The 15,830-nt window shown below is 55.8% G+C and overlaps 4 protein-coding genes across 4 annotated transcripts; 3 read left to right on the top strand and 1 right to left on the bottom strand.

The window, feature by feature from the left end:
* Positions 1 to 5,880: 5,880 nt before the first annotated feature.
* B0T15DRAFT_491061 (uncharacterized protein) lies at positions 5,881 to 7,404 on the top strand (the record flags this gene model as incomplete). Its single annotated transcript, XM_062866746.1, has 2 exons — positions 5,881 to 6,930; positions 6,991 to 7,404. The coding sequence occupies 2 exons, from the start codon at positions 5,881 to 5,883 to the stop codon at positions 7,402 to 7,404; spliced, it is 1,464 nt and encodes a 487-aa protein (XP_062724259.1).
* A 662-nt stretch (positions 7,405 to 8,066) lies between these two features.
* B0T15DRAFT_491060 (uncharacterized protein) lies at positions 8,067 to 9,918 on the top strand (the record flags this gene model as incomplete). Its single annotated transcript, XM_062866745.1, has 3 exons — positions 8,067 to 8,938; positions 9,057 to 9,229; positions 9,860 to 9,918. 3 exons carry the CDS (start codon positions 8,067 to 8,069, stop codon positions 9,916 to 9,918), a joined length of 1,104 nt encoding a protein of 367 aa, XP_062724258.1.
* Positions 9,919 to 10,943: 1,025 nt separating this feature from the next.
* On the top strand, positions 10,944 to 12,570 carry B0T15DRAFT_524519 (phosphatidylserine decarboxylase-domain-containing protein). Its single transcript, XM_062868773.1, has 4 exons — positions 10,944 to 11,092; positions 11,162 to 11,197; positions 11,262 to 11,956; positions 12,043 to 12,570. Exons 1-4 carry the CDS (start codon positions 11,033 to 11,035, stop codon positions 12,245 to 12,247), a joined length of 996 nt encoding a protein of 331 aa, XP_062724257.1. The 5' UTR covers positions 10,944 to 11,032; the 3' UTR covers positions 12,248 to 12,570.
* A 115-nt stretch (positions 12,571 to 12,685) lies between these two features.
* B0T15DRAFT_108592 (uncharacterized protein) lies at positions 12,686 to 15,339 on the bottom strand. The gene has a single exon (XM_062861465.1). The coding sequence runs from the start codon at positions 14,940 to 14,942 to the stop codon at positions 12,861 to 12,863; it is 2,082 nt and encodes a 693-aa protein (XP_062724256.1). The 5' UTR covers positions 14,943 to 15,339; the 3' UTR covers positions 12,686 to 12,860.
* Between the last annotated feature and the right edge of the window lie 491 nt (positions 15,340 to 15,830).

Here is a 15,830-nt window from a genome sequence, read left to right as displayed (position 1 = left end):
CGAGGCCCCGACGGGTTTTCCTACTATACAGTGCCATTGTTGAGCTGCCGAACAACAAACTAGAGCCTGACCTGCTTGGACCTTGACTTTGGTTTCGTCCTTGCATAAGGTAATGCTCAGGTACCTAGGTAAGGTACCTCAGTCAACACTGCTAGATAACAGGGTTTTGGAGGAGGTGTGGGAATCGATTCTGGGGTACCGTCAACGGAGCTACTTAAGTTGGATTTCGGCCAAACCTTAGTCGGAGAAATAATGAGATATAATTCCCTACTACCCCATTCCAGCCCAGTCAGCCCCATGCCAATAATCCCTTCCAGTCCCCAGTATGGCGCAGTCGAAGAATTCGTCGACCGTTTCGAACCTGAGGGAAACCGTCAGAAAAAACATGGCAGAGGCTGAGCAAGGCTCACCTTTCGTAGAGCCTCGCGAGTTCAAGTTCGTTCTGGTCCTCCTCGCCCCATTCGCTGCGTCCGTTCTCTCGGGGCAATTTTGGTAATGAAGGCGGCCGTTGATGGAGCTGGAGCTCCTGCCCGGCCCGGGAAGACGCTTCGAGATGTCGTCCCATTTCATGCCGCTGCCCCGGAGCTCGATGACCAGCGCATCCTCCTCGGGCGACCACGTGCTTTGCTTCTTTGCCGGGACTCGGATGTGTGCGGCGGTGTGGAGGAACGAGGGGGATTCAACTTGACGTGGTCCCGTCTGCCCAATCGAGATGTAAGTGACAGAGTGGACTGGAAACTGCCTTACACTAGCTCAAAAGGAAGACAAGAAGAGCCAACGACATTCTTCATGAATCATAGCTTACTCGAATTTGGGACCGGATGGAGAACCCACACCTTGACGCACAGCCTTGGGAACGCCGCGGCCCGTTTCTTGCCAAACAAGTGCTTGCTGTGCGCATGCATGTGCTGATAGTAGTCCGCGATCAAGACCTCTGCGAGCGACGCCGGGTCCTGTGGCGACCCGGATTGTTCCACCGGTTCAAGGATGAATTCGGCCTCGACCACAATGTCCATCCTGACAGCCGGCACCGGGGCGGGATTCGTTGCCGGCTGCTTCGTTGTTTCCGTGTTCTGTCTCAATGCCAGACCGTCGGCTGCCGCGAGAGGCGCAGCATTCGCTGCTGATGAAGGAGTGTGAGTTATTCAGGTATCTTCGGATCTACTCCCACGAGGAGGACCATGGGCCTCCCTTACTGAGGGCTGGAGCGGCAGCTGTAGTGTTTGCCGAACCCAGTCTGACGGCACCGGTGCTGTTAACTACGGCGGCTGTTCCTGTGCCAGCAGCGGGAATACCACGGTTCGAAGCCGGATTTGGAGTGATCGAGTTGCCGCGAGCGTGGCTCCCGGGCGGGAGTTGCACGGGTGGGTTCATTCCCATAAACCGTGGCGGTAGAGGGAGGGCAGCTGCCTTGAGTGGTGGCCCGGGGGAGTGGCCTTCGCATCACCGCTTGGTGCTGTGGATCGGAGGTAGGTCGAGTGCTTCTGGAAATTGTTCGATCCAGCGGCGAGAGATAGAACCCGAGATATTGTAGAAAGGCTGAGTGAGCAAAATTTGAAACACCGTGTAAGTGGTGCTTCGCGGGTTAGGACTCGTCGCGGCCTAATTACTAGTTCAAGGATGCGGTGATGCTTGATGTCGGCTGTCTTCCAGATTTGATCAATTCGCGGGCCATGGAACAGAATCATCGCATGCGTGACACGGTGGCTCAGGTGCCTAGGTAATTACACATAATTCCTGACCGGCCGGACAGGACCAACAGTTCCAAGAATCTAACCCCAATGACCTTAGAAGGGCCGCGAAGGTTCGTGAGAACTTTGAGTGCCTATGAGGTAGACTCCATATCTGCTATAGATGTATTTTAGGGGCTATAGAGTTTGTTGGCAACCGGCAACGACAAACTCCTACCAGGTAGTTCCCATGCCTCCATGTCACCGTGCTTCTTGGCTGCATAGGTTGATAGTTGAGCCCCTTGAGACAGTCTCTTTTTACTTTCTGCGAGAGAATCCACAACAGAGTCTGTGCGGGCCCATCGGGGCACACGGCGATGGATTTCGAATCTTGCGTAGGACAAGGTATGAGGGGAGGTAACATCTGTAGGGCTGGAAAGGGGGGTGGCACCATGTAGGCTAATGAATTAGCACCACTGTGGTTGGAGAGGGGGACGCAAGTTATCAGAGGCGGCCCAGATACCGGCAGTGGAAAGGCCAATGGCTAAACTAGAAACCAATCATGAGGAAATGAGGGAGACGTCACATCAATACAAGCTACCTGGTATCTGACACCCGTTACGCCCATTTTCCGTTCCTGGGCTTTCAGTGAGGCAGCATACAGAAAGATCATTACGAATACGAACTTGGTGAACTGCATTCTATAATGACTGTCGTGGTTTCTCGAGACTTTGTTACCTCTTGGCCACAATTTATTACCAATCCCCAGTTCTCGATCCCTTCCCGAAACCTGGACACTCGTCTTGTGCGCCTGGACAAGGCACGTTCGACACCCTTCAGCAGGCGTACTCGACGCCGCATTGGTCCTGGGTGTCGGACTTTGTGAGTATACAGCCAGGGATTTACATCAATAAACCAGGGAAACACTTACACACCAGAAGCCGCAGTTGCCGGAGCAGCACTACGTACCAAGCTGAAGTTAGCCTTCTTGCAAGTTAGGAAGAAACCCCGTAGCACTCACGCCCAGGGCAATGCAGCTGCAAGGAAGATAGCCACACTGGCGCTTGTCGAGCAAGCCCACCTCCCGGGCCTGGAGCTCCTGGAGGTGCGGCAGAGCCGAGGCAGCCCCGAGGAGTGCGGAGACGATGTGGAGAAGCGCATGTTTGCTGTTAAAGTTGAAGGAGCAACAAGTGTTTGGTTGTAATGATATTGGGGATGTTGGTCGAAGGGTGAAGTCGAGAACTCTGAGGAGCAAGAGGGAATCGTCCATGTCGAGGACGAGTGCCCCCCTTTTAACTTGAAGAGACTCATGAGAAGGAGAAAGAGAGGTTGTCAGACGGTGAGATGCTGCTCCGACAAAACAATGTAACGGTTGGCAGTTAATCAAATTGTTGAGAAGGCTCAAGCGTGGCGGGCGAGAGGGGATCGAGATCGCATAATGTGCAAGGGGTTGACCAGCTACTAGTTAGGAAGTAACACAACGGCAGAGGTTATGAGCCCATGGGGGCGCCACTCATTTTCACATCGTAAGCCTCGTATGATGTTGCCATCTGTGAATGCTGTTACAACATCGCGAACAGAGACTGGGTTGTCGTTGGACCGAAGAAGAGCTGTGGTAGCGTTCACTTCGCCGTGTGGTGATGTATCCCAGGGTATCAGCTCACAGCTTGGCCAACTGAGTGAGGTAGTTGATGAACCAGGAGTCTTTATTCGTTGGTCACACGTCTTGTCAGCCGAATGCCTCACAGAGTTGGTCATCACTATCGGATATACGGCAAGCAAGGCTTTTGGTGTTGCGGTGCGTCGGCAGCCGCGTCGTCAACGTCGTCTCCTGGTGCTGCCAAGAGGCCGAGGGAGGGGGCAATACATGTACAAGGCATGGACTTGAATGGGTTCGATGCCGCTGCTTGAGGACTCGGAGCGTTCGCGTTTTGACTCGAGGACCATAATCTACACATTTCTTTCCCTCTTGGGAGACAGCACATCTCCGCGGCGAATTGACGACCTTGGAATGCTGGGGATAGATTCCTGGGAACATGAAGGCTGAGATGGACTCTCTTCTACCAGTCGCCACACGCATACCGACTCTTCCAGTCCCGTTCTGTCACAAGAAAGGACAGGGGAACCTTAAAATCAAATCTCGTCTTCAGATTCATTGAGAACCTGGGAAGGCTGGATGTTGATGGTCAAAGCGGCTCAGGAGTCGGGCTCGTTCCGGTCTGTGCAACAAACCCACGGATCAACTGACTTTCAAACAAAGGGGATGCCAGCCCTCTCTCTTATTCAAAAGCCAGCGGTGGTTCTTCATCGGGCCGCCCCCTCCCTCCTGGGAACTTCGGCGGTGGTCCGGTCGAGCCGATTGGTGGGTGAAGTTGTGAAGGGCGGGCCGTGCTGTTCCTATATACCGTACTTGTACCACCTTCCCAACCCACGGGAGATATACACCGCACGCTGTTCAATACCCCAGAGCATTGGGCCACACCACTTTGCATGACGTCTGCCCAGTGGTCTCCGATCCCACGGAACACGGCAACACTGCATACGGCACATCAGGCGATCTGCAAGCCTTCGGGGTTGAGTTAATCAAACGCTCGGCGCGGATGCTGATGCTCGAGTACCAGGCCAATACCTAAGGTAATCATCTTGTACAGTCTCTCGCTGTGTGAGGGGCGGATTGGAGGACTGCGTGCTGAGGAGAACATTGAGGTATCGTAGGTAAGCAGGAGCCGACGGAGCAAAGGATAAAAGGGGATGTCTTTGTTCTGCGGTGTTTTCCGGTCATCCTTATACGACAATGAACGGTTCTGGTCGGCAACCAGCATAATGGATTGGAGTCGGTGGCACAGATGGTTGAATGTCCCTTATTCGCTGCTGGGCAGCAGGCGTCGTGGCCCCGTTAATGGCGGCGGTGGCGTTAACTTCGCCCGCAATCACACCGCATATACCGTCTATACAAGACGCTGACTCCTTGTACGAGTACAGTAGATGGTAGTAGCTAGAGGTGCCCGGTTGGTTGGACTCCCTCCTCCCAGCAATACCCATCCTCCCTCAACATTCCCTTGCCCTGTCCTCAGCCTCCCTTGTGCAAGCGTGAAGGAGATTTCGAACCACCCGTGGAGCATTTCAAGCTGCGAGAGTTTGTCGACGATAAATTACCGCGGCTGCTGGCGGCCGAACTAAAGCCCATGTTCGGAACTACTTTGTCAGAGGATGAACTTGGCGACAAGATCCGTGAAGCCACAAGGAGAGTTTTGGACTCATTCGGACAAACCAGGCTTCACTCACGCCGGGAAGACTTGGACGGGGAGGTCATCGATGGGCGACTCGGGCGGCACCGAGCGGCCTGTCCCCGGATATATATGAATGCTAGGGAATAGTCACACACAACGAGGAGGGTATGCCATCAGCGCAGGAAGACTAGCAACTCATCCTACAGCTGGCCATGGGACGGCATGATGCCCTCTTAAGCGTATGGTCGTTTCCCGTCCCTGGGGCACGTTCCCGGAACTAGCCCTGCCTCCCCCACGATATACTGAACAACGAGGTTTCGAATATTAACTCCTCTCTAATTACCCAACTCCCAGCCATCAAGCACGGGCAAACTGTTGCCACTTGCATGCATGTGTGCTCCTCTCCTTTGGCGCTCTTGAGTAGACCCTCCAGCCAACGAGTATGAAATGACAGGCTTTGTCACCCATTCACCAATGCAGATGCGGCACAGAAGTGGCAATGGATCAGCCAGCCGCCCAGCCCATCTAACAGAGCCCTGGAATCAGCCTCCAACCGAGCCTTTTCAATCTTCAGTGCTGGACCGGACTTTCTGACCATACCAGGTAATCGACCAATCAAACGGTGCATCATGGCGCATCAGTGTCCGCCTGGGAATCCGCCCAGGGCCTTCGGTTGGGCACATGCACCCGAATGCATAACTTGGTGGTGGCTGAGCTGCATCGGGTCCCTCCAAGCCCACGTCTCCAACGCAGAGGTGTGCCTGTGGAAGAATGGTGCATGGCACATACCTTACCAGTGCAGCGATACATCCGTTTGGAGCAAACTGTTACACTTTTGTGCCTTGAGTCTGGCTCCTAGTGGTCCCATTCATTTATATTTCCCTACGGTGCTCACCTGCGTTTTCGCATTCTCTCCTGGTCACAACGCACAATTCTCATCATTTGTTCTTTGTTTTACTCAAATGAATTCTAACCCTTCCATGGAAACCCGAGAGGAAAAGCTCGCGAGATGGGTCGACCCTCCAAAGAACGAACAAACCAGCCTCAGGGTCCTGACGGGTTCGCTTTCGCTCAGTGCAGACGGCTCGGTGAATGCTGTACGCATCTCCGACGACAAGATCCAATATGATCAGATCGAGGACCATCTCTTGAAGACTCACAGCAACAACAAAACCGACGACAGCCTCTGGCACTTCCGCGTCCTCTCCCTCCCCCGCCTCCAGAACGGCCGACTCGTCCTCTCCCTCCCCAAGCCCACCTTCCACCAGATCCAATCCTCCTGGCATCTCCACCCGCGCACCACCGAAGTCTTCCTCTCCAACAACGGCGTCCTCGCCACCTTCACCTCCCCCAGCAACCATCCCGATACCATCACCACCAGCCGAACCTCGCTCCTCCTCAAAGTAGCCAACTCCCGCTCCACAGGCTTCGACTGCGCCTCCATAACCCTCGACCCCTCCCGCCGAACAACGTACATCCTCTACCACCACCTAACCGACGAGCCCTCCGTCTTCGCCACCCTCCTCTCTTCCCCGGAACTCTGCATTACCCCCCATTTCTTCGCCTTTGCCCTCTACCGCTCGCACCACCAGCACATCGAAGTCCACCGCAACACCATCGACGACACAATCCAGCGGATTGAGCGGGAGACAAAGTACGGCAACCCGGGCAAGCTGATGGCTGCTACTGTTACAGGGGAGATGGGGCCGCGGCCCAGTTTGGACGGGTGTTTTGTGCTGGAGGACCCGAGGCGGACGATTCAGAGGCTGAGTTATTGCCAGACGGATCTGGCAGTTGTGGGGCATGTTGCGAGGTGTGGGTTGGAGTTGGGGGGGTGGATTGTGCAAGGTGCTGATGACAGTGGCTACGGGGAGGTCAAGGACGGTGCATGTGGCGATGCTTTCTCCAAGAGTTTGAAGGCTGCGCGGGTGGTGGTTCGGGAAGAGGTGGAGTACATCCGCAGGCGGACGGCCATGCTGCTGTCGCAGGTGGAGCAGATGATGCAGAGGGCGCAGAGCCAGACTGATTTCGTGGGTGCTCCCTGTCATTGCTTCTCACATCCCAGGCTAATCGCATATGATTACATGTAGATGCTGAGCAATATCACGCAAAACGACGCCGAGTACACGGCCGCGATAGCCGTCGACGGCAAGCGCGACAGCATCGCCATGAAGACCATCTCGATCCTCGGCATCGTCTACCTGCCGCCGACCTTCGTGGCGACCCTGTTCAGCATGGGCATGTTCGACTGGGGCACCGGTGCTGCCGGCGGCGAGGGATCGTCTAGTGCGCTGAGGACGTCGCCGAGTATCTGGATATACTTCGTGGTGGCGGTGCCGCTGACGCTGGCGACGTTCCTTGTGTGGATGCTCTGGGCGAGGAGAGAGAACCGGAAGACCAGCCAGCGGTTCAGGGTGTATCGCACCAGGACTGTAGAGAGCCTCGGCACGGCTGCTGCTGCAGAGAGCACCGTCGGTCTCGTTTCTGGTGAGAAGATGGTGTGAGGGCAAGGAAGGTCTCGAGATTGCTGAGGTGCTGTATTTCATCGCAGACTTAACGTTGAATTTCTAAGGATCTACCATAATCAAGAGTCTTCCTCTTCTTCTCCCGACGTTCCCACTCGACGAATTCGTGCTCTTCCAAGCTTCCGTGCAACTTTGCTATCCTCGGGTGCTCCCCTCGGCGGACCTGTCATGCTTGTGGCCCATCCACCCCCAGAGACAGGGTCTACCTGACGTATATATGTACAATACCTACCTGCCTAGGTAGATACCTCCGGCCGTTCACATGAACTGAAACCATGTTTTTCAAGGGTTCACGACTACTGGTCCCTCGGGAGGCTCTTGAATCCGGACGCCTGCCAAGTTCATGTTAGTGGCTCTCCATCCTTGGTTCCCCGAAGGAGAGCAATGAATGCCCCGCAAGCTGAATCGACCGACATATGCAAGGTTGCCCGCTCCGCCACAGCTGAATCAACTAGGCGTCCCCGGCATCCTCTCAACTGCTTTATAGACAACCAGGCTCCGACTGAAAACGCGTGTGGCACCAGGGCGTCCGCCATTGTCCTCAACTGTGCCGGACACAACGACCAGCCTCAAACACAATAAGCGCCTGCATCGGGGCACGAGTACCTTACTTACATGTAGAATACCTAATTAGCTTAGAAATGCGACTCCTCGGCCTCCTCGCGCCCGTTGCGGCCACGGCTGCGGAAACGATGCAGCTGGCCTGGACAACCGACATCAACATGACCCGACTCGACAACCAGGGTGCCTACGTGTACGGGCCCGACGGGCCGTGGCAGGCCATCGCAGTCAGGGTCGGCACCGCGTATACAAGGAGGCAATTAAACGGCCTGCCATCGGCCGAGGGTGAGTTCGCCGCTATGTGGCCGAGCGGCGGAGGCCTGTCCATGGTACCGACGCCTGGCGCGGGGGGCAATTACACGTTGGCCGACTCGCCGACCGCCGTCAACACCACGACGTTTATTGTTCTATCGGACGACTGGGGGTGGTACCTGGTCATGGGCGAGTCCCCCGTGGGCAGGTGCGTCGTGGACATCGTGACGCTGACCACCAAGCGGCTGGACGCGGACCTCCAGCTCAACACGACGCTCTCCGTCGTCGACGAGAGCAACTACCGGCTCCCCGACGGGAGCCGCTGCCCGGTGAACGTGGGCGTACTCGGCCTGGGCTTCCCCACGGTTTGTCCCACGGTCCTCGGCGATTCCGCCCCCCCGGGTATCCTGCAGGAGCTCAAGTCGCAGGGTCGGATAGCATCCATGTCGCTGAGCCTGCACATGGGCAGCGTCGCCCTCGAGCAGCCAGGCTCACTCGTCCCCAGTGGCTACGAGCGCAACCGCGCCCTGGGGCCCGTTGGCGTCTTTGACTTCAGCCCGTTGTCCTACCCGTTTCTCCTCCTTATCGACGTCCTCCTCGGCACCCAGGTCGGCGCATCCCCCATCTCCAGCCCCTCGGACGAAGGCAGCGTCTGGCAGGGAATCGGTGAGCACAACGAGGCGGCCAGCGGGATCATTCGGTGAGCGGGGACTGGTAGTTGAACGGCTCCCTACCATTGGCTATCTCGTCTAGGAGCTCGATAGCCTCTTCTTTGCGGTAGTCTTGATAATAAGACCGGGCTAATTCTGTTCCTAAAGGAAGGAGGAGCTCCTCGAGATGTATATTCCGGAACAGGTTCCATCCCACGGTGAGGAATTCCTCAACGATCTCCCTCCTGATGAACTCGCGGTGACGGATGGCAAACACCAACTCCCAAGACACTTGGCCAATGTGGTGCTGCTCGACTTCGACGCAAGTCCGGCCAAGTATAGTAAGCAGGGATTTGGCGGTCGTAATTTTTATAGACCTGGTCTATTGAACGGTGGGCTAGAATAGCGGACGGCAGGGTCCCGGGCGGCCCGCCGAAACACAGCAGCAGGCCCGGCCGGTCTCGGGGGTGCCGCAGCGCAAAGGGAGCCTACGGGTTGGGGCGGCCGGGGCAGGGGGGCGAGGGGACGCCGAAGTGGAGGTGACCGCAGTGATCGGGGTAGGGATCATGCGGGGAAGGATCACAAAGGTCAAGATCTGGGTGCCGATGGCGAGGACGATGGCTTGGGGAAAGACCTCGCGGAATGATCGCCGTTGTCATCGCCATAGCCGCGCCGGGGTGGGTGCGGAAATGGCATCGTCGCCCGATCCGCTCGGCGGCGAGGCTTCGAGCAAGGGCTGGCGCTCGAGATCCACGGGAGGGTGAGGACTCGGGTGGTCGGTGCATGGTGAAATAAATACAGCCGTGTAGAGGGGTGCGAGTCGGTGATGTTTGGCTTCTTTCTTTCGCCTTTAAGAATGAGGATGGAATGCACGGTGTTGTGCTGGGTCCTGGCTGATGAGGCTCTGCTTGCCCTCCCGTAAGGCTGCCGGCCCTCGGCGTCGAGACATGCCGCGTGCTGACCACCAGCAGAGCACCTCGGCCTGGGAGGGTCCAGCGAGCCTGTCCACCACTGTTCAAGTTACCTCTAGCACGTGCTGCGTATGTCGTCGTGCTGTGAGTCCCGCTCGCCCGAGGCCACACATGTTCCGACAGATGTGATCTGCCATGACCCTCAGACAGCAGTCCAGCAGCTGCCTTAGCTGTCAAGTTTCTTGAAGAATACTCGGGCAGCGTTCTGCTGCTGCAGATGCTATATCCAGGGCGCGCCCCGTTGGTATAGAAGAGGAAAGCTGCGCTTGGTTAGGGGTAATGGGGCATGCGGCGAGAGCCATAGAGCCGCCGTTCCTATTCGTCTCTCGCTTTCATTTTTATTTTTTCAATTTTTGTTTTATTTTTATTTTTTTTTATTTTTCCTTTTTTTGCCGGCTTACCAATGGCTCGCCCATCAGGGGCAAGTGTTCTTAACCCTGCGACCATTGGTTGTTACTGTTTACCACCAGCTGCTTGCTGACGGCTTTTGAATGAAGTGCCTTTGAATCTATGGTAATGACATCTTGGATAAAACTTAGGTAGCTAAGGTTGAAGTCAACTTGTCCTCTTCTACCGAGTCTGGGATCCGGCTATGCCAAGAAACGCTATCAGAAGTTGTTCAACCCTCCTCCTATAATCCCAGAATGGGTGTTTCCCCGTTTCCCTCTCGACCACCACCGCTAGCTGATGTAGTTCTCCCTCGCGATGGTCCATCTTCGCCAACCCTTGCGGAGCTACTGGGCCTAGTAGCAGAACCTTCGATCAAGTAAGTTTTGGCTCGGATGTGTGACCGTGCCATATATAGGTGACTCCTAAGGCGAACACAACATGGCGCCTGATGGTATGAAGATCTCCTTCAACTTGGGATCATTCTCCTATGCCCATGGCAATTTTGCTTGGCATGGAAAGCGACAATCCCATCGGACTAATAAAAATTCAAGACCCATCTGAAGTTGAGCGTCAGGTACAACACTACTACCTGTTACTACACACTATTAGTACTACAGCACGTCTGACGTCATTGGTCAAAGACCGACACCGCGACGTCATCAGAGTGCGACTACTCGGGATATACAGATGCGAACTTCGTCGTACAGATATGATGAAATATATAGATCTAATACAGACTTTTCGTAACATTCGTGTCTTGTTGATACCTAGTAAAACGGCAAGATGTCATTCCAAGCTATCCTGCATCGCATCCTGGACTATTTGATGTCCTGGATGCATCCGGTGAGCTCTCCAGACGCATGGGCTAAGGTTAGACCGTACAAAAAAGAAAGCTGACTCCCTATTTTGTAGAAAGTTCAATGGGGTTGGATGTCTTTCGTCCGCAAGGTATGACCACGCCCCTGAATACTCATCTCATCGATACGCTGGTAATGACAAGCCTACCTATCAGACGGGCAAGTTTGAGCGGGAGAAGCAACCGCTGCTGAAGAAGTTGAAGCTCATCCTTCTCTTCAACCCCCTCACGGAATGGCTCGACACCACGCACGCCATGAGACTCTACCTCCACGAGTCCGCTCTCAAGCAGGGCAAGAAAGAGGGCACCCCAGAGTCCAAGAAGCAGATCAAGCAGTTCATCGACACGTACGACATCAACATGGCCGACTTCGACCCGTCTGACCCGGATCAGTACGCGACCTTTGAGGACTTCTTCACCCGCAAGCACAAGCCGGGCTCCCGCCCGGTCCACGAACCGGAGGACGCGGCCGGGGCGGTGGTGGTGGCCGACTCGCGGGTGGTGGCGTACGAGTCGGTCGCCGAGACGACGGCGCTGTGGATCAAGGGCCACGACTTCAGCATCACCAACCTGGTCATGGACACGGACCTGGGCGCGCGCTTCGGCGAGGCCGCCGTGGCCAGCTTCCGGCTCTCGCCGCAGGACTATCACCGCTACCACTCGCCCGTGACGGGCAGGGTCAAGATGTTCCGAAGCGTGCCCGGCGACTACTACCAGGTCGACGCGGTCGCGCTGCAGAGCAAGGTGGACATCCTGACGCGCAACCGGCGGCAGTATGTGGTGATCGAGACGGAGGCGTTTGGTGATGTGTTGTTTGTGGCGATCGGGGCTACGGATGTCGGATCTGTTGAGTAAGAGACTTTAGCCTTTCCCCCCAGGGGAAGCCGACAGCGGATTGGGAGAAGGGAGGCATTTGTTCTTGCTGACGATGTTGCAGGATTCATCAGCGCTTCCGAGAACCTGGCGCAACGATCAAGAAGGGCGAGGAGTTAGGAATCTTCCAGTTTGGCGGGTCGTCCATCATCGTTGCGTTTGGCAAGGGAAGAATCGAATTTGATCGGGATCTCGTGGAGCTGAGCAAGCAGCGGGTGCAGGTGGCGGTCGAGGTAGGAATGAGCCTGGGGCGCGCTTCGAAGCGTTGAGTTTGAGTCTCGATTCCAGAAGATGATTGCAATACATGCTTTTCTGGCGTTATTTGGATGGAAAATGTTCTCGGATCCGGCAAAGGATCGAAAGCGACCTGGGACAAAATCCAACTATCAAGCCAAGTCGTCCCTGAACCCCCAGTGGATTACCATATCTAGTGTGATTGACAGCTGCACTGCATGCAAAAACTTGCATCAACGCCAGGTGTTCTATCATATGGAACCAGAAGGTGCCGGAGACAGACAATGAGGCGGGGAGATTAGTGCTGAGGGAGCTGGTTTAGATTGGGGGGGTCATTATGGCCAGTAGATACCTGTTGGGGTGGATGGTGGTGAACCTGGAGAGGGAACGTGGACGTAGTAGGGCCAGTCCTGGCTTGAGGAAAGTCGGGTAAGAACGAGTGACATGCGAGGCACAGTGGGGTGTGAAGTGAACCGGTGGGTATTTATGCCGCAGGAGCGTGTCGGCCATGTGAGAGCACAGGTCTATTGATCAAACCGTCGAGGTATCAAACACCTTACCTATGCAACATAACTCTACCCAACGCCGTCGCCATGCTCATGCCCATGCAACAGTGCCCTGTCCCAAGCCTCCTACAGACTCCGAACATCACCGATTCCGATTGACCGAGAACCTCCGAACCATAACCTCCCGGATCGTATACTTCTTTAATGCCGTTGCGATCCCACCACGCTCCATCTCCTCAGCAAACTCCGTCGGTGGTGGGATATCAACGTAAACGAGCACCAGGCTCTTGAGGACGTGCGAGAGCACCCTGTTGACCCCCATCAACCAGGACCAAGACCGCTTGGGTTCCTCGTGTTGATGGTCCGCCCAGGAGGGGTGTGAGTAAGAGGGAAGGACCATGATGCCAAACTCGCTGTGGTCAAAGACAGGGCCCCGCTGGTATAGAATCCAGTCGACGCCGAATTTGATGCCGTGGCGCGGCACCCAGCCGAGTGAGCGGAAGTGGTGATACACAGCGTAGTTCACGAGGAACGGGTCGTCGGCCCTGAGGCCGGAATCGAGCGACCGAGGCGGGAAATATGAGTACGAGCGAAAGAGGAATAGAAGGCGTTCTGTGGCAATGGGGGAGCCGGTCACAGGGTCCACAACCTTCAGTACCCCGAGTGAGAAGACCAGGAAAAACGCTTCTTCCGGTGCAAGCTGAAAGTGCTCTTTGTTCACAAGCTCAGTCGGCATACTTGGGCTGTGCAGAGGCACTCCTGGAGCGCTTTCAGATCCAGACACCACAGCTGTAGGAATCGTCGAGGAAACCGTCGAGGAAACCGTCGGCTTCTTCACTGCCTGTCCATTAGATGACGCGGCCACCGCCCTCCTCAACGAAGCGTTCGCTGAGCGACCCGGGCTCGGTGGGTCAGAATCTAAGAACGTGGTTGACTCAACCGTAGGCGAAAAGCGGACGCTCTTTCGGCGCTTCAGAGCCTGTAGCCCATTGGGTTCTGCGGCAGAGTCGTTGGGAGAGGGTACGGAGCGTGGTGAAGTAGTACCATTGGTGACGCCATCGAGTTGCGTCCTTTCGCTGGACAACTTGCCCACTTTATGGTTCTCAGCCGAGGCACTTGCCTTGGTCGGGTGCCCCTTGCCATTGACCACACCGTTGGGTACGCCATGACTCTTGGTAGCATTGTCGTCTGTATGACCGTATAAGTCAGGGGAGGCCTGCAGCGTTGACTGTCCCATCGTGCGCTCTCCACTTTCACACAGAGGGCGGCTTTTGACCGACCTGGAGACCAGATCGGAATGGGAATTTGGGAGCAACAGCAGTTCCGCGGGACCCACTGGCGCTTTAGGTTCCGGGAAGTTATTGGGGCTGATGGGCTTTGCATCTGGCTTCACCAATGAGTTAGGGAGGGCTAGCAGTTCTGCTGGACCGACGGGCGCTCTGAACTGCTCTAGGCAGCGCGTCGCACGGCCCTGGAGCTGAAGTGCTCGGGTAGTTTCGGCGACGGGCGCAGTCTCCTCTACACCACCAGCATCTGCCAACCTCGGTTCGGTAACCGGAGATTCAATCCCATTGAGGAATGGCAGTGGACCTGGACCACCGGCAGGCTTGCTCAAATCCCCATTGAGATCATTCGGTTTGGTGGCCGTCGCCCGGGCTGCCGCTTCCGCAAGCCTCTGTCTTTCAATGGCCTCCAGCTCCGCCTTAGCTCTCTCCCACTTTGCGAGGCGACGCTCCTCTCGCCGCAACTCGGTGCGTGCTTCGCTGACGGTCTTTCCTTCTGGGGAGCCCCGCCTAGCCAGCTCTCTTTTCAGCCAGTTCGGCTCGCTTCTGCTGAGGCTCCCTTTGCCGTAGAATCCTTGCTCCCAGAGTGCCCGTATGGAGGTAGGGTCTGTGACATGTACCGACCTTGTCTCAGCATCCCATAACCCGACGTGCACCACTGACGGCTCGCGTGGAGGCGGTCGAAAAATCTGGCCGAGCCACGCGTAGACCAGATGGATAAGGGAGACGGGGTTGTTTGGATAAAACGTGGGAAGAGGGAATGTTCGGATGGGAGCAGGGAGAGCGTAGATTTGACTCAAGGGTGCCTTCGGTGGGGACCCTCGCTCGGCAACGGTCGGCTGATTCTCACCATCGAGGCTGCCCGTCGAGGCCGTTCCAGCGGCCGTGCTGGCATCTCTGCCAGCAGCGTGTGCTGTGGTAAGTGTCGTGGTTTCAGCCATGTCCAGCGCGCCTCATCTCGGCCTGTCAGTGCCAACAGTTAGCCCTCTGCGAGTAAGCAGGAAACTGCGCCAGTGCCAGAATTTGATTTGGGTTGTCATTGCTCAGATACCGTTGTAGTCTATGAATAGATGGCATTCATCGAGCGTACACTGAAGTACATTGCTCTAAGCACAAGTATTTTGGTGTCATCAGCGCAACGTAGGAGTTGCCCGAAGCAGTGCCCCTCGCAACCCCTCCATCGTGATCGAGATTTAGGGGAAGCAAGGCAAGCAATGCCACCGGCTCAGAGTCTCTCGCCACACATTCAAGTCTCTTCCGTCTCGATGCGGCCCTGCTGCGCTTGCAGTATAGAGGCCGTGTGGCCGAGGGTAAAGCCACCAAATGTAAATAGGAAAATTTAACTTACGCAAGGCCAATGCTTCAGCAACCAACACTAGCAAGGCGATCGGACCATCCGGCGTGCCAAAAACAGATCCCAGAGGTATGGAGATGTCACTGACAGGTCACCTTAAAGCTTGGTTCACATCTGGAAGGTGTTGGGGTTGTTGCTTTTGGCATGATGTCGAAGCTTGTCAAAAACAAAAACTTGTGAAGAACGGAGGATTCGGGATCGGCTCGGGTGCAGATTTTGAACCAGCCGAATGTGCTGGCTTGCCTCTGGCCTAATAAACAAGGCAGCAATTGGTCCTCCGGCAATTGGGAGAAGAAGTGGAGTTAGGGGACCCCCTTTGCGCTTTGAAGGATGCACTTATTATGCTCCAGAAAATTTAAAGTTGCAGGAACGAACCACGGATGACGTCCCGTTGCTACAGACGGGAACATCGTTCTTCTAGCGCGCAAGCTGCCACTTCATCCATTCGCTCTGCAACCTTTATTTCAAGGAGGAG

This window comes from Chaetomium strumarium (genome assembly GCF_033439665.1).
Source record: "Chaetomium strumarium strain CBS 333.67 chromosome Unknown B0T15scaffold_2, whole genome shotgun sequence".
Classification (NCBI taxonomy): domain Eukaryota; kingdom Fungi; phylum Ascomycota; class Sordariomycetes; order Sordariales; family Chaetomiaceae; genus Chaetomium; species Chaetomium strumarium.
The sequence above is the reverse complement of the archived record's forward strand: the minus strand, read 5'-3'. Positions and strand labels throughout refer to the sequence as shown.